Source organism: Neoarius graeffei, chromosome 10, assembly GCF_027579695.1.
Source record: "Neoarius graeffei isolate fNeoGra1 chromosome 10, fNeoGra1.pri, whole genome shotgun sequence".
NCBI lineage: Eukaryota > Metazoa > Chordata > Actinopteri > Siluriformes > Ariidae > Neoarius > Neoarius graeffei.
The window spans coordinates 88,834,438-88,859,554 of NC_083578.1; the positions used below are offsets into that span (position 1 = coordinate 88,834,438).

At 42.2% G+C, this 25,117-nt stretch overlaps 1 protein-coding gene across 1 annotated transcript in view; it reads left to right on the forward strand.

The window, feature by feature from the left end:
• Positions 1 to 309: 309 nt before the first annotated feature.
• The window catches only part of rgl1 (ral guanine nucleotide dissociation stimulator-like 1), a 57,410-nt gene continuing 32,602 nt past the window's right edge, over positions 310 to 25,117 (forward strand). Inside the window, exon 1 of the mRNA XM_060932559.1 lies at positions 310 to 755. Coding sequence (XP_060788542.1) covers positions 621 to 755 — 135 coding nt within the window. The 5' untranslated portion in view covers positions 310 to 620. The remainder of the gene's footprint in view (positions 756 to 25,117) is intronic.

The following is a 25,117-nucleotide window of genomic DNA, read 5'->3' on the forward strand; positions in this document are numbered from 1 at the left end:
TTCCCCCAGGAACCTGTGGGATAAGAAGCAGCTTTGGACCTGCTTGTTAGTTTAAATCCTTAATCCTCTCGTTTTCTCTCAGATGAACAGTCAGCATTCCCTTTTGTCCTGCCTCTAACTTTCTCTTTCATCCACACTGTCCCTGTCTCTCTGTCGCACCCTCTTCCTCTCTCACTCTTTTTGTCTATCCTGTCCTCTGTAATTAGTGTGAAGACTGAGTTTTTTTAAGCCCCTCCCCCGCTTCTGAACAGAGGCGGAGTCTGAGACACAATAGGGTTTAATCACTCATGTGGTCAGAGTTGAGAGCCAAGCTTCTGTCACATGAGGGAGAGGGAGAGACACACAGAGAGAAAGTGTGTGCATGTGCGTCTGTGTGTGCAGAACAGAGTTCATCTCACACTGAGCCACAGCTACATGAGAGAGCTGTGAAAACACTGGCACAGGGTCAGACTTCAGCTGGAAAAATCCACAGAGATTCAACAGCAGCCTGGACCTTCATCATCAACCTCATCATCATCTTCATCATCTGGACTCGATCATGGCTGTGTGCTTCGAGCTGTGTTGTTCTTCCTAACACACACAGTGTTTGAGTGGAAATCAGAAGAGACAGGAGGGGCATCATGATCTCTCACTACCCCCTGGCATCTCTGCTGCCGTGGCCACCGCTGCCCCTCTGCCTGGATCTGGACGCTGATGGAGGAGTGGCACTGCAGAGATACCAGCCACGATCGCCTGACAGCAGCCCTCGACACTGGGTGAGTGTGTATATGTGTATGTGTGTGTGTGCATGATTTCCATCTTCCTGTTTCTCTAGAAATCATAATGTCAAGAAAAGACTTGCACATTTTTTTTCATCTAAGACTCATCAAGAGTGTATCCATGTCTCCATGAAGTGTGAACATCTGGATGGAAATCTGGAGTCCTGCATCTAGGATGGACATTTGATACATGTGTATGTGTGTGTTTGGGTGGTGTGTGTGTGTGTGTGTGTGTGTGGTGGGATTTCTATACACTTATTTCTCAAGACATCAAAATATCAAGAAATCACATACAAATTTTTACAATTTGATTGAGGGTATACCCATGTCTAAATGATCTGTGAACATCTGGATGGTGTGTGTGTGTGTGTGTGTGTGTGTGTGTGTGTGTGTGTGTGAGAGAGAGAGAGAGAGAGAGAGAGAGAGAGATACTTGTGTGAAACTCATTTTAACTCACTGAGTTCATCTTATGTAGAAATCACTGAGATCCACTTTAGCGCATTCTTTTTAAATCAGTTTAAAGCAGCCGAAAGTGACTTTTTAATTTTTTTATTTTTTTCAACAAAATGGAATTTATCCCTAATGTAGTTGAATGTGTACATGTTTTAATGTAATTTTTAAATTTTTAAAAACCTAGTGTTCATGTTATAGCCAAGTTGGGCTGTAGAAATCACTAGCAAGCGCATTCTGTTTAAATCAGTTTAAAGCAGCCAAAAGTGACTTTTTATTTTTTATCTTTTCAACGAAATGGAATTTATCCCTAATGCAGTCGAATGTTTACATGTTTTAATGTAATTTTTGCATTTTTAAAAACCTGGCGTTCATGTTATGCCTGGAACTACTTTCCGAGTCGGGCTGTTTTACAAAAAAACTAATGCGACCAATCAGCTCTGAGAATTCATCCGCACTGAGGTTTAATGATCCTGGCGTAACTGATTGGTGTTTAATCATACCTGAGGAGGCATTTCATTAACGTTTATGGAAGGCGTCTCCAGTGTTAGAGGTAAAGCTGGAACGTTTCTGTCTCCATAATGTAAGTAAACAGGACAGAGGAGTTTACGCTCGGTAACATGGCAGCATGACACTGTGTCTTTGTGGGTGTCACAGAAACGCTGCTTCATCACCCCATGCCGTCGCTGATTATTTTACTCTACCAGCATGACCCCGAGGCTGATACTCCTTCCGTATGTTTTGCTCGACAGATTATCGGAATAAAAATGGAGTAAAGTGTATTTTTATTGCATTCAGTCTGATGCTGACTCACTGCAGGAGATTGTGAGTTTTGGTAAATAGTTAAAGCAGAAACATGATTATTGCACCACAGTGTGAAATCTCGGCTAGGAATGGATGGACATGATGATGCGGCAAGAGAAAGTGCATGACTGTGTGTGTGTATAGAAGGCTTGGACAGATAGTGAGAAGTGTTTGAGCTCCGTGACAGTGTGATAAGTGAGTATTTGTGGTTCGATTCTGTTTATTTTTCTTCCCCCCCGTCTTTTCAGGCGAACTAGCCATAATCTGTGTGAGCTACAGTACGTTTCTGGAGCTTCCCGTGGAGAAACCGTAAACAGGTCACACTGTACTGTATAAATGTGTGTGTAAATGTCTGAAATCTCTGAGACTTCCATAATGTGGAGTTAAAGTGCTGGTGATGAATGGAAGAGAGAGAGAGAGAGAGAGAGAGAGAGAGAGAGAGAGAGAAATCCTCCTTTGCTGTTATCAGGTATTCGAGGTTACTGCTCTTCCTCAAACTGTGCTCCCCTTCCAGCTATTGTTCTTACACACACACACACACACACACACACACACACACACACCACAGAACACAAAGCAACAAAGTGCACAACCGCAAATCTTAACTCCTCCACCTGAAAATGTTGGATAAAGTTTTTTCCCGCACAAAACACTGACACTGGAGAGTGCTTGAAGAGTTTTAGAGATCGCTGCTTGAAGAGTTTTAGAGATCACTGCGTTATTTAGTAATCGCTGCTTTAAGAGATTTAGTGATCGCTGCTTTAAGAGTTTTGGTGATTGCTGCATTAAGTTATTTAGTAATTGCTGCTTTAAGATGTTTAGTAATTGCGGCTTAAAAAATTTTAGTGATCGCTGCTATAAGAGGTTTGGTGATCACTGCTTAAGGATATTTAGTGATCACTGCTTTAAGATATTTAATGATCGCTACTTTAAGATATATAGTGATCACTGCTTTAAGAGTTTTAGTGATTGCTGCTTTAAGAGTTTTGGTGATCGCTGCTATAAGAGGTTTGGTGAGTGCTGCCCTAAAATATTTAGTGATCGCTGCTTTAAGATATTTAGTGATCGCTGCTTCAAGCGCTTTGTTGATCGCTGCTTTTGTGAAGACTTTCGTTGCCATAATGTTATAATTAATTCTCTACATGCAGCAAAATCCCAGGTTTTCAGAAAACTTTTGGTTCTTTAACTGTTTTGTGAGGACCGTACGACTTGTGAGGACATTTGAGACAGTCATATCATCGTCAGGACATTTGGTCCTCATAATATGCTAAATATGTGTGTACACACACACACACACACACACACACAGTGAGTCTATCAGCTCTCAGGTTCTTCCTTATCAGCGTGAGTAGGTGGGAGACTCAGGGCTCTAACCCCATCCACATAAATCTCACTTATCGCTTCACTGCCCTTCCTTTCTCTTCGTTTCTCTCAAAGCACCATCGTTAAATCATGGCTTTTTCTCCATCACGTTTAACCGCTTCATCACACACTCCTCCACCACCTCCTGTCCTTCATCCTCCTCCACAACCGAGTCATGCAGCCTGTTGGCTCATAAAACCGTGATTGCGCCTCCATGCTGCCTAATGGCCCTGTTTTTTTTTTCTTCATTGCATGGACGATACTGTCAGGCCAAAGTCCAGTCCTCAGCAAAGGCTCGAGTCACGATAAACATCAATTATGACCTTCCTGTATCTCAGCTGCAGCACAGTGGGCTGTTCTTCATGCTCCTCTGTGTATGTGTACGTGTGTGTGTGTGTGTGTGTGCGCGCGCTAACAAACTTATTATAAGAGGTCAGTGAACTCTAATAAAGAGTGTGAAGAAATCCAGTCAGCCCTGCGGGTCAGGTGTCAACTCCACACTGTCAGCGAGTGCGTGCTCCAAATCTGAATTTACTCCGAATTTAAGAGCTGCACATCAAGCATTTTTCACATCTGCTCTTCTTCCTGTTTTCTGCAAAAAGAAATGAGAAGGGGTTTTTTCTTTTTTTGAAAGTGACGCTCTCTGCTGCTTTTTATTCTCTCGCTCCTGAGTCTGAGTCACTGCTTGGGTTGATTGATTCATTCATATGTTTTGGAACGAGGCTCGATTGACAGAAATCTGGAAATCAAGAAATCTCAAAATTCATGTGCGGTAAATGTTCTTGCGAAAAACGTTGGCCAGTATTTACGAAATATTTATGAAATATTTACATAATATTTATGAAAAATTACGATATTTACGAAATATCTCTCAGTTGTGCAAAATGACGGAGTCCATCGACGGACCGCGTGTTATTACCCACGATGCACTGCGAGGACTGTGTAGCGTACCGTTCATTTCCTCCATAATAAAAAAACGTGTTAAGTTAGCTGCATTAACCATATGCCATGTTTAGTTTGAGTGTTAATTTCGAATATGTTGTCATTTCTATAGTAACAGCTCGTTCACAGGGACTGTACAGCAGAAGCTACATGTAAATGGATTTTTAAAAAAGACATGTAGTGATTTACAGCGCCATCTGGTGGATAGACGCACCTAAGCTTTCCGTTCATGTTTGTAATCAAATACTTCTGAGGTGTGTTTTTATTTGTAGGCCATTTATACATTCATTCATGAAGAAAAATAGAAAAGAGATGAACGAGAAATGACTACAAACAACAGAATTTTTCACTCACCTGGTGTTTTTGACAGCAACGTTAATGTTTGGTGGAATGACGCATACGCCGATCTCTATAAGAAGAGGCGTGGTCTGGATGGTATGGTGGTCAACAAATGCCAAAATGATGTACAGTTCAGATCTTTTAACATTTTTTATAGTCAGTTGATGCTTGATAATACGAGAAAGTATTTAAAACAAGAACAGCAGAAACTATTAAAAAGATTGATGAACTGCACACAACGGCTTTTTCCACAAATGGATAAAATTTTCAATTGAAACTTTTTATAATTCATGACAAACTTGGCAGAAGAACGAACATTTAACAGTTATTCCACAAAATCAAATCGTACATGAGCTGATAGCCAATGAGGTGCGTAGCACCGAGACTGAGTGGAATAACTGTTTTATTCTATTCACTGGATCTATTCACTGGATTTTGAGAAACAGAGCATTTTTATTTTTATTTTTTGCAAATTCAATAAATAAAAACTTTATACAAAACATCCAACAAAATCATTTCTGCTTAGAATATAAACAAACCGGCAAAATGACAGGAGCAATTTGTGAAAAATGCAATGATAATAATAATTCTTGAAAAATAAAAAAAAGATACACTCTTACCATCAAATATTTTTATTCCATATTTTGTTACTTTTTTGTATTTTGGGGGGTTTTGTTTTCGAGTAGAGTTTTTATTTCATCCTCAGTTGGTTCAGTAACATGCTCCGCCATTTTCTTCTTCTTCCTTTAGGGTTTTTTTGGCGGTTGGCAAACCAACTTAAAGGTGCATTACTGCCACCCACTGGGCTGGAGTGTAGAACAGGAGATACTGGGGGGAAAAATTACTATCTTCTTTTAGCTATTTCTGTTTCTTTTAAATACTTGATAACACAGCTGCCATTTTGTTTTTCTCTACTCACGGTATATGAGCTGATATCCTAGTAGTAGAGTAGCCAATCAAAGCATGCAATTGCTCATATCCAGTGAATGTGGATAGAATATGTAAGTAATATTAACTGGGGTTTTTTCATGGTCTATCAGATATATTCCATTCAGCTAGCATGATACTGAATGAGTGGAAGACGAGTAGCTGAATGAAATATATCTGATAGACCACAAAAAAAAAGCCAGCCAATATTATTATTATTATACATACACATTCCTTTCAGGTGTTCAACACGTCTTTCTCTTTCAAAATTCTCTCAAAATCTTTCGTATTTTGTAACAAAGGAAACTGGCGGCCATGTTTGTTTACAAATTGTCCCAGTCGCTTGCTAGCGCGGAAGTTTTACGTCTCCGACATGTGACGTGGGGCGGCACGGTGGTGTAGTGGTTAGCGCTGTCGCCTCACAGCAAGAAGGTCCTGGGTTCGAGCCCCGGGGCCGGCGAGGGCCTTTCTGTGCGGAGTTTGCATGTTCTCCCCGTGTCCGCGTGGGTTTCCTCCGGGTGCTCCGGTTTCCCCCACAGTCCAAAGACATGCAGGTTAGGTTAACTGGTGACTCTAAATTGACCGTAGGTGTGAATGTGAGTGTGAATGGTTGTCTGTGTCTATGTGTCGGCCCTGTGATGACCTGGCGACTTGTCCAGGGTGTACCCCGCCTTTCGCCCGTAGTCAGCTGGGATAGGCTCCAGCTTGCCTGCGACCCTGTAGAAGGATAAAGCGGCTAGAGATGATGAGATGAGATGAGACATGTGACGTCATGTTGTCTTGACAACCGTGCAGTATTGTAAACCATATTCAACACTCATTCTCCATTGGGTAGAGTGATGTAATACACGTAGGATAAGCGATTTGTTAACAATATTGCACACTATTGAACCAAATAAATGAAACCCACTAGAAGGGAATAGTTTTTATTCCATCGAAAAAGTGTCCTGTATGGATAATAATTAAACATATTTAAACTTCATGCTGCATCATTGCACTGGACTTCATGGTATGATTTGGTGAATTGGTAGAAGGAGTCTACAAGACAGAGAAAGAAAAGAGCGGCTGATGAAACGACTGTTTAAAGCTTTATCACTGCTTTAATGTAAGTGAGAACTGGAATTAACTTGTATCATGGACACTCCACAGTATTTAATGTAACAATAAACGGATGACAATCGAATAAGTTACAACAATGCAGACTATTTTTGTGACAAAATATTTCTACATGTTTTGTAGATTTAAAAAAAAACCAAATTACGTTGCTGGCTGGAAGATGTAACGCTGAATAAAATGAATTACATAAAAAAAGGAATATAAGAAATTATGAGTTTTAATATTTAATCTTAGTATTAACCCCCCTTGCCCCGCCCCCTTCACTGCCCCCTGGTTAATCTCTTACATGTAAGACTCATTTATATAGATCTTCGTCTTGCATTAAAAAACTGTTTACAGTATTTGGCTTTATTTCAAGAGTAAATAAACAACTTTTACAGGTCTGTGTTTAAATGATTACGGAGGCTTTAGTAATATAATCAGCTAATAAAGGACAGACGGCCTATGTATAAATATTCTATAGTTAGTTTGAGGTTTAGTGAGGAAGTGTTGAGCTTGGGTTTTCACAGCGCTGCAGTATGGTGCAGTTTCATTTCAGCTTTTTAAAAAATAATAATAATCATCAGAGAAGTGTTTGTGTGATATTCGGTTTCTTTTCATTTCTTTATTTGCACTTCCTTGTTTTCTTTCCTCATAACAAAGTTTCAAGAAGGACCGAGGTCTCGAAGTCTCGATGCTGAGCATATCGGCCGAACGTGTTGTTGCGTTTAAAGCGGCGGTGTTCACTGCTGACCTGCTGCACAGGTGTGTCTCTGAAGGAGGGGGACAAAATTTAACTTTAACACGCAACCAGGAGCCAGTTTTCTCGCTTATTCAAGAGAGGAGCTGCTGGCCCTGAAAACAATGGGACGAGCCGGGATACGACACCCCATCCCGGCGGAGCTGAGGAGGAAACCCAGGGGCTGCAAAGCTGGAGCTAAGCTAAAGGCTAGGCTAGCGGACAACCGGCGGCGCTACAAACCATCCATTCCCTCCGTTATCGTGGGGAATGTGAACTCGCTGCCGAATAAAGTGGCCGAGCTTTCCGCTCTGAACAACCAGCGGCTTTATCGGGAGAGCAGCTTATTTATCTTTACGGAGACATGGCTAACACACCTTGTACTGGATGCTAACGTGCACCCACGTGCAATGAACCGGTGCTACAGGTGCTCTAGCCCCTGCCCCTTTTCTGTTTGCTGTCCAAAGTGCCCTTTTCATAGGGACTGTTTTGTTGTTGTTGTTTTTTTTAAATATTTGTAAAAGATAAGTTAGCTCCAACATCAATATTCTCTACAATTTGACAATAATATATGAAATTATAGATTTATAAAATAACGTTTTTCTATGTAAATGTGGGCATCAATCCGTGACGTCATGCATTCAGTGAACCTCCGTGCAGAAAGCGCATGCAGGCGGTTGACAGTGGGAGACAGTGCGAGGAACGGCATGGTGAGGTCACACTGAAAGTCTCCTTTCATTTCTTATCTGAACATGCAATATTGTGCAGCTTAGAACACAACAGTAAATGCGTAGGGTTGTTTATCATTTAATGAAGCCGCCTAGGCTATATTTAAATGCTGCGTTCACACTGCAAGGCTTAATGCTCAATTCCGATTTTTTTGTGAAATCCGATTTTTTTGTGAGGTCGTTCACATTAACAAATATATGCGACTTGTATGTGATCCTCAGTATGAACGAAAAGCGACCTAAAAGTGTTCCGCATGCGCATTGCAGGATACGACGACGTCACACGCAGTGAGCATGGCCAGTGTTTACGGAAGTAAAACCGCCCGGTTGCGGTATGACCCATCCAATCTAGCTTGAATAGCTGCATCCCCCCAAATGGAAATCAGCTCCCTAACCTCTGCGTCCTTCCATTGAGAAGATTCAGAACCTTCACAGCCTGAAGCGTCCCTCGCATTGATGTCATGCGCAGGGGCGCAGATACGTTTTTTGAACTGGGAGGGACAAAAAACTGGGGGGGGAGACAAAGCTGCCAGCAAACCAACCCCAACCCCGATATGCCTGTCAAACTTGTTGTGGGTTACCATAGCAACCAAGCTCGAGCTCGCAACCTGTGCAGTCTGCGCAGCTCAACCAACTGAATATCAGTCTTTGTTTTGTTTTATGTGAGTTGTTGCAACTATGTATACACTGCTGTGCACCTCAATAAACCGAATGGTAATTAGTCTTTTGATTTTTCCGTGAGGTTTGCCTTATGCAAAGAAAGACAGCATAGACGTTTTTTCCTCCCTATACGTGGGGGGGACCGAGCGAGGTGAATTTACGGTAAATCTGGGTGGGACGAGTCCCACCCTCTATCTGCACCCGTGATTATGCGTCATGTTGTTGTAACTTTTTTTGAGAGACCCGCCGCCTACTTCAGCGCAGAATAGTGACGTTTGTGGCTTGCTGATGACGTGTAAGTCGGATGAATGCGACCTGGCGGTTCAGACTGAAGTCGCATATGAAAAGAGCGGATAGGAATCGGAATTAGGACCACATATCCAAACGGCCTGGGTCGGATTTGAAAAAATCGGATCTGTGTCGTTCATATTGTCAATAAAAGATCGGATACAGGTCACATATGGGCGAAAAGATCGGATTTGAGTCACTTCAGCCTGCAGTGTGAACGTAGCCAAACCGTTTGCTCCATCCATTTCATTAACGTGGCAGATTCGGAAACTTTAGTTTGAACGACGGCGTTAATAACATATTTTAGCAGCTTCGAAAACTTAAGGCTGAATGACGACGTCCACAACATATTCTAGGCTGTCAGACCTTCTTTTGCTGGCAATTGAGAAAGATATCCATATTGAATACAGCGTTGTCATAGACATTTTCAAGAACACGGCAAACCGAAGACTGCTGCTTTGAAGAATACTGCAGCATTTAGATGGATCTCACTCTCACACACACACACACACACACACACACAGAATGTTCAGTTGCAATTGAAATTTAGTTTTGAATAAAGTTAACTTGTGTGAAAAATTTGTTCCAAGTGCCCTTTTAGAATGTTGAGCCCCTGCCCCTCCAAAGGTCTTTGCACGGCCCTGCTAACGTGGACCTGCGGAGATTCACTGCTGTGAGAGCCGACAGAGACACTAACACATGCGGGAAAAGCAAAGGTGGGGGACTCATCATTTATGTTAACAATCACTGGTGTAACCCGGGACATTTCTCCGTAAAGACAGTTTTATGTTGCCCAGACTTGGAGCTGCTAGCCGTTAGCCTGCAGCCATATTATCTGCCAAGGGAGTTCAGTCACGTGATCACCATCTGTGTTTACATCCCTCCAAAGGCAGACGCAGCCGCTGCATGTGAGAAGATTCACTCTGTCACAGCAAGGCTGCAGACACAGCACCCTGAGGCATTTATCATCATCTCTGGGGACTTTAATTACACTACTTTGGACTCTACTTTGGCTGCTTTTTACCAGGCTGTGGATTGTCCAACAAGGAACAACAGTACAATTGACTTGCTGTATGCTAATGTGAGGGATGCATACAGAGTCACACCCCTCCACCCACTAGGGAAGTCTGACCACAACCTGGTTCTTCTACAGCCGAAGTACACCCCCCTGGTTCAAAGGCAGCCTGCAGCAACTAGCTCCATCAGGAGGTGGTCCCCTGAAATGGAAGATGCCCTCAGAGACTGTTATGACACCACGGACTGGGATGTGCTGCTTAGCCCACACTGTGAGGACATAGAGGGGCTAACACACTGCCTGACAGATTACCTCAACTTCTGTGCAGACGTGGTCTCCCCTGCTAAGACTGTACGGTGTTACCCTAATAACAAGCCATGGGTAACACAGGAAGTCAAAGCTGTCCTCAACAGGAAGAAGGCCACCTTCAGGAGCAGGGACAGGGAGACAATGAAAGCAGCACAGCAGGAGGTGAAATGCTGGATGAGGGAAGCTAAGGATAGCTACAGGAGAAAGGTGGAGCAGAAGCTGAAGGAGAACAGCATGAGGGAGGTCTGGGAAGGTGTGAAAACCATCACATGCCACAATACAAAGACCAGAGTCATTGAGGGAGCAGTGGAGAGGGCGAACGAGTTGAATGACTTCTTCAATCAGTTCAACCAGCCCACATACCCCCCCCACCCTCCCCCTCACTGCAGCCATCTCTCCTTCTTCCCTCAACACACCTCCCCCCAGTCATCACAGCAGCCCCCTCCTCCCCCACCTCAACACAGACTCCTCTATGCATTACTGCAGACCAGGTCAAAGGTCAACTGAGGAAGCTTCACCCCAGGAAAGCAGCAGGCCCAGACAAGGTGTGTCCACGACTACTGAAGACCTGTGCTGCTGAACTGGGTGAACCACTCCAATGCATCTTCAACCTCAGCCTGCAGCTGGGGAGAGTGCCAACCCTCTGGAAGACATCATGTATCGTTCCAGTTCCCAAAAAGAATCGGCCCAGCGAGCTGAACGACTTCCGACCAGTGGCGCTCACTTCACATCTGATGAAGACGTTGGAGTGGCTCTTCCTCAGCCTCCTCAGACCCCAGGTACAGCATGCCCAGGACTATCTGCAGTTTGCGTACCGGGCAGGTGTCGGTGTGGAAGACGCCATCCTCTACCTGCTACACCGAGCCCACTCGCATCTGGATAAGGGAAATGGCACAGTGAGGATCCTCTTCTTGGACTTCTCAAGTGCCTTCAACACCCCTACTGCTTCAGGACAAACTGAACAGGATGCGAGTGGATCCCTGCCTGGTCACCTGGATCTCCAGCTACCTCACTGACAGGCCGCAGTACATCAGGCTGAAGGACATCACGTCTGACACTGTAATTAGCAGCACTGGAGCATCCCAGGGCACGGTGCTGGCCCCTCTTCTCTTCACCCTGTACACCGCCGGACTTCTGCTACAACTCGGAGCTGTGTCACATTCAGAAGTTTGCCGATGACACAGTCATCGTTGGGTGTATCAGTGACGACAGAGAGGAGGAGTATAGGAGCCTGGTGAGGGACTTTGCTGTGTGGTGCAACAGGAACCATCTGCAGCTCAACACCTCGAAGACCAAGGAGCTGGTCATTGACTTTGGGAGGTCCAGACCAAGCTCACAACCAGTTCTGATCGAGGGAGTCGATGTGGAGGCTGTGGATTCCTACAAGTACCTTGGGCTGTGGCTGGACAGCAAGCTGGACTGGACTTGCAACACCAATCACTTATACAGGAAGGGACAGAGCAGGCTGTACTTCCTTAGGAGGCTGCAGTCCTTTAACATCTGCAGGAAACTCCTGTGGATGTTCTATCAGTCCATGGTCGCCAGTGTCCTGTTTTACACCGTGGTGTGCTGGGGGGGGCAGCACATCCAAGAAGGACACATCCAGGCTGGACAAACTGATCAGGCGGGCCAGCTTTGTGGTCAGCATGAAGCTGGACTCTCTGGTGACGGTGGCAGAGAAGAGGTCTATGGACAAACTACTGAACATCATGGACGATGCCAGACACCCTCTGCACACCGTCATCAGCAACCAGAGGAGCCTGTTCAGTGACAGAATGCTCCTTCCCAAGTGCAGGATGAACAGACTCAAAAACTCCTTTGTCCCTCACGCCATCAGACTGTACAACTCCTCTCTGGGGGGGAGGAGGGGTAACAGGAGGACAGAGGACGGGAAGGAGCAGTAGCCTAGCCTAACAATAAGCAATACTGGACAATGTGCAATATAATGTGCAATATAAAGTGTAATATCTTTCCTGCTTCCCCCCCCCCACACACACACACTTACCCTAACCCCCCTCCCCCTTCCTCTCTTCCTCATATCTTATTCTTTTATATTTGTATATGTAAATACTTAATTTATTTTAATTTATCTAGTTTTTCTCTATTTCTTTTCTCAGTTTATCTGTAATGATGCTGCTGGAATCTTAATTTCCCTGAGGGAACCCTCCCAAAGGGATCAATAAAGTTTTATCTAATCTAATCTAAAATACAGTGAAAGTGCACTGAAGTAAAAGTGCAGGTCCGGTGTTGAACTCTTACGCTATTAAAAGGAACGAATCAGCCCGACTAAAAGTGTAAAAGTATCTACATTCAAATATCGTCAAGTATTCAAGAGTAAAAAGTAAATATTATCGGTTCTGATCCTGTACGACAGACTGCTTCAGGAAAAAAAATCAGTCCTAAGGAAAAGATTACAATCAAAGAACAAATACACATCTAGAATATGGTTAGTAAACTAAGGCTTCATTACCTTTTGGAATGAATACTAAGGCACATTAACAATGAAAAAAAATTTAACTCACTAGTTAATTTACAGTGCCCTCCATAATTATTGGCACCCCCTGTAAAGATTAGTAAAAAGCGTTAGAAAAAAATACATCGTTTGGTGAAGTCCCTTCATCTCACACTGAAAAAAGAGAAAAATCCATTGTATGAAGCTGATTTGCAAAAATAATTTACAAAACAGTCGCAGGTAGTTAATTTCACTAGCTGCTTTGAGAAACTTAACTAACTCGATAATTTAACAAGCTGATCTGCAAAAAAAAAAATTAAGTAGCTACTTAATTTTACAAAATAATTTACAAAACTTAACTAGCGAGCTCACAAGCTGATTTACAAAATGTAACTAGCTAGTTGATTTAGATGATTAGTTAACTACCAATTAACTAATTATTAACTATTAACTAATAAGCTAATTAACTAATTAGTGCATGAATTTACAAAACAGAACTAGCTAGCAATCTAGAAGAACCAATTCTCTCTCTCTCTCTCTCTCTCTCTCTCTCTCTGATCCCTCTCATGTGCCCTGGTTTATCTGACTGATTAGTAAAATCTCAGAGAACATGGCGAGGGTCCAACTCCTTTCACTAGATAAAAGATTAACGTGTCTGATCTTTGTGTGTGTGTGTGTAATGAGTGTTTCAGAGTCTCAGAGTCCATAAAGAAATATGTACAACACACTGTTTTAAACATGCTTATATCAGCATCAATCTCTCTCTCTCTCTCTGTCAAGTTCATGTTTACCTGTGAATGAACCCAAATCCCTATGGCCACCCCCTACATCTAGTGGAAAGCCTTCCCAGAAGAGTGGAGCTTATTATAAGAGCAAACCCAGTGGGAATAAATCTGGACTGAGATGTTCAACAAGCACCTGTGGGTGTGATGGTCAGGGTGCACATACTTACTGCACTGACTTGAGTCCAGAACACGGTTCTCCTCTTCAAGAAAAAAAAGAGAGGGAATTTTGATGAATCCAACTTTCTGATGATACTCAGAAATCGACATTTTTAAAAGAACAATTCAGCAAAAACTGGAGTTTGCACACTGTACAGCCGGAACAGATATGTACACTGCTCATGTATTCACGTACACTACTCACGTATTCACGTACACTACTCACGTATTCACGTACACTACTCACATATGTACATTACTCACATATTCATGTACATTACTCACATATTCATGTACACTACTCACGTATTCATGCACACTACTCACGTATTCACGTACACTACTCAGATATTCATATACATTACTCACATATTCATGTACACTACTCACGTATTCATGTACACTACTCACGTATTCATGTACATTACTCACATATTCATGTACACTACTCACGTATTCATGTACACTACTCACATATTCATGTACACTACTCACATATTCATGTTCATTACTCACATATTCATGTACACTACTCACGTATTCATGTACATTACTCACGTATTCATGTACATTACTCACATATTCATGTACACTACTCACGTATTCATGTACACTACTCACATATTCATGTACACTACTCACGTATTCATGTACACTACTCACGTGTTCATGTACATTACTCACGTATTCATGTACACTACTCACATACTCATGTACACTACTCACGTATTCATGTACATTACTCATGTATTCATGTACACTACTCACGTATTCATGTACACTACTCACGTGTTCATGTACATTACTCACGTATTCATGTACACTACTCACATACTCATGTACACTACTCACGTATTCATGTACACTACTCACGTATTCATGTACAGTACTCACTGCCTGCAGTTTCCTGCTTCAGTGCTGCAGCTTCGAGGATAATGAAGTCATGGAAGTCTACAGCCACCAGTGTGGCATCGTACAAACCGCACGTGTCAATCATCACACTCCCTGAATCATTTCTACTGAAATATTACCATAAATCTCTTACAATCAAAATCACTTCTAATGTACAGCTCCAGCTTCAAACCTCAGGCCACGCCCCCGACCCGAGTCAAAATGTGTAACTTCAAACCTCAGGCCATGCCCCCTACCCAAGTCTGCTGGTGTGTGGAGTGACCACAAACTGTCTCTCGTTTAGTCCAGTTCCATCTACCTTCTGCCTGCCTTTCGTTTCAGTCCAACTTCATCCTTCCTTCAAACTGTCTGTCTGTTGTTTAAGTCCAAATTCGTCTGTCTATCCTTCTATTTTTCTGGGTTTTTTAAAGTTCTTCTGTCTTACTGTCTGTCTTTTAAGTCCATATCTATCTATCTATCTATCTATCTATCTATCTATCTATCTATCTATCTATCTATCTATCTATCTATCTATCTATCTATCTATCTGCCATCTGTATTTTAATTCCATGTTCATCTATCTAGCTAGCTATCTGTCTGTTTGTCGGTATTTTAATTCCATGTTCATCTGTCCATTCTTCTATCTATCTATCTATCTATCTATCTATCTATCTATCTATCTATCTATCTATCTATCTATCTGTCTGTCTGTCTGTCTGTCTGTCTGTCTGTATTTTAATTCCATGTTCATCTATCTATCTATCTATCTATCTATCTATCTATCTATCTATCTATCTATCTATCTATCTATCTATCTATCTATCTATCCAGCCATCTGTATTTTAATTCCATGTTCATCTATCTATCTATCTATCTATCTATCTATCTATCTATCTATCTATCTATCTATCTATCTATCTATATTTTAATTCCATGTTCATCTATCTATCTAGCTAGCTATCTGTCTGTCTGTCTGTCTGTCTGTATTTTAATTCTATGTTCATCTGTCCATTCTTCTATCTATCTATCTATCTATCTATCTATCTATCTATCTATCTATCTATCTATCTATCTATCTATCTATCTGTCTAAAATCCAGTGCATCTTTCTTTTAGCTCTGTGTGAATGTGTTGTTCTGACCTCTAGTGGACATTATGTGTATATACACACACACACCCGCATGCGTGCGCGTTCTCCTCCGTTCCTCGTCGTCACTGGTGAAAAATGATGATTGGAGGTTTCTGGGAAGTGTGTGTGAGTGTGTGTGTGTGTGTGTGTGAGTTTGAGATAGTCAGCTGATGCTTACACGGGGTTTTCTAACCACAAGATTTCGCAATAACAGAGTTTCCACTGCGTCTCTCTCTCTCTCTCTCTCTGATCAGACTTTTAAAAGTTTCCGATCGAGGCCCACAGATGGAACCTGCAGCTCCTCCGTCACCGAGCCGCAGCACTTTCGATTCCCCTTTCCCCCGCAGGCTCAGTTACTCAGCCTGCTGCTCGGTGGAGATGAGAGGTTTCTGTACACTATAACACACAGTCAAATCAACCCTGCTGTTCAAAGCGCGCGCACACACACACACACACACACTGTCACATGAAGGGCAAGAAATTTATGGTGTCCTGTATTTGCATTTATATTTATTCATTTTGTTTATTTGCCATTTTTGCTGCCTTCCTGCTGTAAATAATTACAGTCATTTTTACAGCACCGTTTTATTAGAACCTGATTTGAATTTGAACGAATTGCAGAAATGCAGTGATGAATTCTGGGATGTTTTAAAAGTCGTTTATATCAGTGAAGCAACATTAAAATATAACTAGCTTTGCATTTCCTGAAGGGAATATCAGTTCCTGCAAAGCAAATAAATAAATAAATAAAGCCACCTACATTGAAAAAAGAAAATAGTTGCACCAACTTAATTGAATTGTTTCAATTGGTAACACCGAAATGAATTAAGTTCTTTGAAATTAAGTTAATGAGTTAGATTAACACAATTGATTTAAGTCACATGTACTTAATAATTCAGTTGTTCTCAAATCAATGTTTTGCATTAATCCAACTTAAAATTAAGGCTTAAAGTTAAAAGGCAACTTAGGCCCTGTTTACATTATTTCGAATCAGCGGATCATCAGATTAACGTTTTTAAAACGATTCGCGTACACACACAAAATTTCTGTGCCCGCAACAAAACCGTTCCCCGTGCACACAGCAACGCCAATACACGGATACGCTAATCACATGACTAATTAGACGGCACGTCACATGATCCCAGTGCATATCACTGTAAAAAGTGACTCTTTGGATCAAATTAAAAAAATTGCGTCAACTTGTCACATTTAATTTTTTTAGTTTCTCTCAAATTAAAAAAAATTGTTTGAACAAAGTAAATAATGTAGTAATATTAATTCAAAAATATAATTTAAACCAAGGAAAGTTTTCAAATACAATGAAATCATAATTTCAACTTGTAATTTGCAATTTATGCTTTGCATTAACTTATATTTTCAACCTGGCTTGAGCCAAAATCTTACATAACTTCAAAGTAATATGTTGTATGAATACAATGTATTTTTTCACTTTCAGAAAAACTAATGAAATTGCGTCTCGTCTTGTCACAAGTAATCAAATTACTTAACGCCAACATAAAATTATGAAAAGACACAGTTCCAACTTCGCACATTTCTTTTATTACATTTTTAACATTACAGCAACCTTCTGAAATGGTTTTGAGATGAGCTGGGCTAGTCTTTAGAATAGAACTGTATAAAAATGAAATAAAAAAAATATATAAAATTAAATACTTTTACAATATCTCAACTCCAGTTGTTCAAAGGCACAAGAAACCGCTCAAAATGGTGAGGTAGGCCAATCTTTCAATATTAAAAAAAACATTGTATGAAAATAATATATACATATAAAATTAAATTCCGTGACAGTGGCAGTGCATTTAGCACAGACGCACGTGCGCGCGCGCGCACACGCACACAGACAGACGCGCGTGCACGCGCGCGCGCGCGCGCACACACACACACACACACACACACACAGACGCACGCACGCGCGCGCACACACAGACGCACGCACGCACGCACACAGACGCGCGCGCGCACACAGACGCACACACACAGACGCGCACAGACAGGCGCACGCACACGCACACACACACAGAGACGCGCGCACGCACACACAGACAGACGCGCGCACGCACACACAAACAGACAGACAGACAGACGCGTGCACGCACACACAGACAGACGCGTGCACGCACACACAGACAGACACGCGCACGCACACACAGACGCACGCACACACAGACAGACACGCGCACACACAGACAGACGCACGCACACACAGACAGACACGCGCACGCACACACAGACGCACGCACACACAGACAGACACGCGCACGCACACACAGACGCACGCACACACAGACGCACGCATGCACACAAGTGCACTGCCCTCCACTAATCAACAAAGCATCAGACTGTGTGAATACCCACCAACAATGTTGCATGACAACTGTGACAGCAACAGTCTCAATAGTCTCAATAAAACAAGTGCCATTTAAACTCCATGAAACATATGTTTCATTTTAAAACAAAGAAACATGAACAAAATCACTGAATGACGGAACAATGTTTTCTCTTGCAACAGCAACAAGCAATCTGTGATGAATACCAAGGCTCAGACTAACCATGTGACAATGTGCTTCTCTTTACAAGTTTTCAGTCCTGCAGCTTAGCACAGAGGTTCTGAACCCTTCTTGACATTTGCCTACTTTCAATATCCATGATGATTTTTTGAAAGGTCTCAAAGGTATATTTGAGTTCCACTGGGTAACTCAGGTTGACTGCATAAGTCAGGCCAAATAGCATGGCACAAGCCGATGCAATGGAGAACAAGTTGTTGAGTACCTCAACACCATCGATAACAAGGCCAATGTCCTTTGGAGGGGAGAGATCGTCACCATCGCGGAGGACAAAGATGGCCATGGTGGCATTTTCAAGTTCTGCCTCTGCCTCTTCCTTTTGGACAACCTAAAATCAGATAATTCAGTTAGTTTAGATAATTCCCCATGGAGGGGAGAGGGGGATTATTCATTCAGTAAATGATTACAATTGTTGACACTCATAATAAAAATGAAAATAAAGTCCGCTACAACCAGTATTTTTTGCTCCCACTTAGTTATTTTTTTATTTTTCTGTGACGTTTCGGGGTTGCCACCCTTCTTCAGACGTGAAGACAGACAAAACACACCATATATATACAATTTACGGTAGATCACATGACCATCATTGCAGCTGTTGACAATAGTAACAGTCATGGCTAACAGTCATGGCTTATCATCGACATCGTGTGGTAAAAGACAGCGTAAAGTTGCCTTGTGTGACTGAGTGGTGTATAAATGTATGCACATATTCAACAGTCATGCACATTTCTTACCGATTTCTTTCTCTGGTCTTCCCGTCGGTGTGGAGCTCCGAGCTTCGTGCGGTTAAAGAAAATGGCGGATTCAAAATTCAGTTCAAGTCTGGTTGTGGTGGCGTGACGTCAGTACGTACGCACGTCACGTGACATGCAACGTTTTCACTTGAATGGAAAATTGTTATTTGATTGTAAGTCTGCCAATTACTTTGAACCAGTGAGGCCTTGATTTACATTGAATGAAAGTAATATAATAAATTAAACCAAATAAACAACAGAAACATAGAGATAATAGGTCAGTTCAAATAGATATCCTTCCTTACATCAATGGTTGCCCATGTTCACTTTTTTCAGTGTATCGGGCATGCGCAAGTCACCACTTGCAAGTGGAAGGATGTCGTTGTAAAAAATGAAGTATGCCAGTCTGTTATCGGCGGTACTGGTACTACAATGACGCCTTTTTTACACCGTGTATGGCCTTCGTGTTTATGCTAGAAGGATCTAACAGTGTTCGGTACACTCTTCACCTCGCAGAACGGCCGTTTTTTGCGATTACAACAAGACTATTTAGTGCTACAGTAACCAACACACTTCCTGTATTGCTCATTCACTTAATGACTTCCTCAACACACTTCCTGTATTGCTCATTCACATGACCAACGCCAGCGAATCAGGAAGGTGGATGTCACAGTGACGTTGTCCAATGACGACGTCAGCTAGAGCTCAGCACTGCGTATCCTCGTTCCTCAATGTTTACACAGCACTGGATCAGATATGTACTGGGTTGAATACGTGGGCCCTGGTGGATTCAAACTGTTCCGCCTGTGGAGTCGTTTTCCGGCGTTTTAATGTGCACGGACAGTGCATCTGCAACGAAAACGATACGGATACGGTCTAATGTAAACCCCACCTTAAAGTTTTCCGTTTTTCCAACTCCATAATTTGCATAACCCAAAAGTAAAATAGTGCTCCTTTCTAACCTAATATGGTTTCATTAAAAGTACTTTTTGTATCCCTCTGATATCCTGTCTGTGCCTCACTCCACCACTGCCTGTTTTTCGACTCTGTCTCCATTTTGGATCTGTTTGTGAGCGTGTTTTCAATAAAACTCTTCCTGCGATTACATCCATCTATCACCCTTACATGACAAACTGTAACTGTCCAACAAGTGAGTGGATTCATAAAACTGTTTTAACTAGTTTTATATGAAACTGTTGTGAATATTTTCTGTAAAATGTGTTAATCCTTCCCACGCCATGCAGTTGGGCGCACTGGGCGGCACCGATCTCTGTTTCTGTAGCCCTCAGCCTCTGGCCTATACAGCTAGGGTTACAGTGGGGGGGCTGGTCCTCTGGTAACCGCAAGAGTTTGACTCCCCACTCACATATGTATTGCAATGTGCCTTGCCAGACAGCACTAGGTACCATTTGTATGATGGTCTTTGGTATGACCCGACCACGAGTAGAACTCACAAGCTCCCGATCGAGAGGCGGACACGCGAACCACTAGGCCAACTCGCTGTTAATAAATATAATAATCCCATGTTATTTTTTAAAAAAGCAAGTTAATAATAAGCGCTTGCAATTAATTATTGAAAATATTAATTTGGAAAACATTAATGAAAATAGTAATATTAAAAATTATTGGATTTTTCTCATTTTTTCAGCATGACATGAAGTGACTTCACCAAAAGGTGGATTTTTTTTCTAACCCTTTTTACTAATTTTTACAGGGGGTGCCAGTAATTGTGAAAGGCACTCACTGTATATTCACTTTCTGTATGACAGAGACATGGGCTAATTTCCAATTTTGTCTCATCAGCACCTGCAGTTAGAAACCCAAAATTGAAAATTTCCTCTTCTGGTATGAAGCTTTCGTCTCGCTGACATTTTTTTTCATCAGCGTAAATTGCTGAAAGTTCTGCCCTGTTGTCATGTTAAAGTTGTTGCTTAGTGACTTTGTATTTTCCTGACGTCCCTGACAGTCATCAGTGTCCATTGCAGTCCAGCTGCTGCTCTGATTCCGACTCGCTGGAGTCAGGAGGCTGCTGACAGGAAGTGGCAGATTTCCTGGAATGTGTGTGTTTCCTTCTGGTGAAGAGCAATAACAGAAGGAGGCTCTCTCTCTCTCGGCTTGGCTACAGGGCAGCGCGTCCCCACTGCTCTGTTTTTGACATTGTGTGTGTGTGTGTGTGTGTGTGTGTGTGTGTGTGTGTGTGTGTGTGTGTGTGTGTGTGAGTGTGTGTGTGTGTGTGTGTGAGAGATGCTCTTTTTGTGCTGACCGAATATCTTTACAATGACTGAAAAACATGATGTGGCATGGTGGTGAGTTGGCCGTTAGTGAAATGTTTTTATACACAAAGTGTGTGTGTGTGTGTGTGTGTGTGTGTGTGTGTGTGTGTGTGTGTGTGTTCACCATCATCTCCATATATGTTGGAATGTATGAGATTACTGACCAGAGAGCCTCAGTCAGGATGAGGTCAGGCTGCAGGAACGAACACACACACACACACACACACACACACACACACACACACACACACACAGATAGCACCATACATAAGCACTTTTCCAGAAGCTTCCATGACCTCCAGGAATGAGCCACGAACAGAAATTGTTGTTATTATTATTACTACTGCAGTATTACTATGAGTAGTAGTAGTAATAGTAGTAGTACTTCAGCGACTTTCTATATCAGGACCCGTGACCCATTAGATATGACCCAGTAAAGCAACAAATCCAGATGTTTGGCTAAAATGTTTCCTTGAACCAATCCAACAGCACATGTAGTCTGACGTTTCTTCAGTTTCCCAATCACAATGAATTCCCATCTACTGTTTGGAAGACAAAACTTAAAACCATTATTTCATCTTACCCTATTGTATGCGTACCACCACAAGAAAAGTAAAATTCATCATAAAAAGAATGTAGCAAACATCGGGTTGTGCCTCTGGTGACAAGTGCACATAGCTAGTGCATTAAACTTGCTTTGCTAATCAAATCCGAGGATGAAGCCGAGCACATGACATGCAAATCAAAAAATCACCTCCATGAGGCTGGAGCTCATGGAGTTTGAAATCCGATCACTCCTGTAGGAGGAGTAGCGATTTTTGTGAAATTGCGTGTGACCCTTGTGTAGCTGCATCCATGGCAGGTGGCGCCACCTGGTGAACAATTCTTGTTGGAATATGTCTTTAGAGTCTTCTGGGTGAGTTTCAGTGAAAACATCCCAGCAGTTTACAAAGAGTAGCATTTAATTTGACGAGCCACCCAAAAATTTTAGACACCCATGAAATTGTAAATATGACAGGTGGCGCCACCATCTTGACAATTTTTGTGCACACCCACCTGGGAAACGTTGTATGTGAGTTTGATCGAAATCCGATAAATCCTATAGGAGGAATAGCGATTTTTGGAAATTGTGGACGGACGACAACGACGGATGACGCGTGAACCAGTTTACACACAGACTTGTGCATTATTTCATTTGTCTTTACATAGCTACATATACGCATACATACCTACTACAGATGTTTATCTGAAATGAACAACACAGCACAGGCCACGCCCACAAAATAAAACCTAGACGCGATATTCACACACAAGTTGTTAGTGTGAACTTAGGGTTAAACTACCCACTGTAGTCTTCCACTGCTTTTGTCGAATAATGTAAATAATTTAAGTTGTTTTAGCGATAAATTAACTCTGAATTTTTTGTGCCGGAACTAAACACACTGGATTGTTAGAGATTAGGTACTGGTTCCAGCTTTCTTCTGAGCAAGACTGATTTTATTTTCTACTTAGCCCACCTTCATCTGAGTAGACGCCGGGACGTAGGGGTAGTGATTATATTTTTGAATGTCCACAATCACAATATCATGCGTAAAATATTGTGATACTGGTATTTTGTGTATAAATGATGACATTTTGCTTGACATTTCTCCTGGCCTTGTTTTTTTTTTTTGTATGTGATGATGACATCACTCACCCCGAGAGAGAGCAGCTGTCCCTCGAGGGGGTCTTCTGAGGAGTACCGACCTTTCCCAGCACTCTTCTCCGTGTGTGTGTGTGTGTGTGTGTGTGTGTGTGCACTCTTCTTCTGAGGGTCTGGGAACTAGAGCATGGGTTTCCCCTGGGCCTCCCCAACCCTAACATGACCTTTCTGCCCTAAACCTTCCCTTGCTGATCACACACACACACACACACACACACACACACACACACACACACGCACACACGTGCACACACACTGCACCCAGACGTCACAGACGTCCGTGTGTGATCTGCAGGGCATGCGACACTTGGCTGGTATGACGTGGGTAAAGTAAGTTAGAGAAGGGAGATTGGCAAGACACGTACACACGTTCAAGTGTGTGTGTGTGTGTGAGAGAGAGAGACATCACGTCTAGCTTGGTATGTTTCTCTTCTGAAACAATCAGCTTGAAAGTCAGTCTTCCTTACATTGTGTTTCTCAATTCACTTGCGTCACTTACATCATTTTACAATACACTCATCAACACACACACACACACACACACACACACACACACACACACACACACACACACACACACGTGCAACTGAGCTTGTAAAAAAAATATTCCGCTTACATGCCCAAAATTTGCCGAGTGACACATTTCTGTGTCAATGAGGGTGGGGTTGAATTCAATTAGCCAATCACACACGTCATCATACAGGAATAAAATAATCGACCCAATTGACCTATTTTGCTTGCAAATTTGAAAACAGTTAATTATACATGAAAATACTTCATGGCACCGATTACACCCTTATCCAGAACAACTTACATTCATCTCATTTATCCACATGAGCAGTTGGGAGTTCAGAGCCAAGCAGCAGTAGCTTGAGTTTGATCTCACAACCTTCCAAACAGTAATCCAACATCTTAACCACTAAGATAGCTCTGCCCACAGCTAGCTGGATGAGTCCATTGATATTAGTGTGAAAGTTGAAGCTTTGGACGCTGATTTGCTTGAGCAGAATGTACAGCTGAGGAGGTGAGAGAACTGGATGGACTAAAGGACTAAAGCACTGCTGCATCACTCTCCTTAGCGAGAAATGATGCAAGGGCTAATGCTACCTTCAACTAAAACCAGTAACTCTGAATTTCTAAACTGTGATGATGAAAAAAAACAAAGAAAACGCCACTCAATGTCAGGGACGTCAGGAAGGTCTCCTCAACCCAGAGCGCAAGTGACATCAAATCAAAATGGCCGCTCACAGCATCAACAGTAAACACAGTAACACTTCTGTATATCCAATTATTAGCTTCAGGTCATTCAACATAAACATATTCACTTGTTTGAGGAAGTTAATATACATCACTCATACTTGCCAGCTCTACCGATTCACATGATAGTCTACCGTAGTCTTTTGACAGGTGAATACCGCCTACTGATTTTAGTTCTAAAAACTACTGCATTGCAAAATAAATGAGTGAACACTGTTGGATTCACACTTCTGATCTCGCTTCAGCTGTTTTTGGCACAGGGGATACAAGTATACAGCGTCAAATAGTCATGTTAAGGAAGCCGAGAGCCAATGGAACGGCGTGATAATGATAATGATGTTGAATCTAAATTGTATTGCTCTATCGCACCATTCCATTGGTTCTCGTTACCGTTCTAGCCAATCGACAATGAGCTCACATATTACAACAGATTGCACCAGTATTTGTAAAACCCAAACACAATCTGGTGATCATGAACAATGAAAACTTTTCTGAAGAAAAAAAATGCTTTTTCAGGGAGAGGGGAGGCGAGGGATGCCCCCAGACCCCCCGAAGCGCACGACAGTGTCACGCAATCTGATCTACCACTTTTCATTCTCAGGGGGTTGGAAAGTATGCATCACTCATTACAATTCATTGGTTAGACTTTTGCTCACAAAAGATGGACGTGAAGATATTTGTGCTTTTCCCCACATTGTAGTTTAAACACTTTGACCATAGAATCCTGCGGCACTGCTA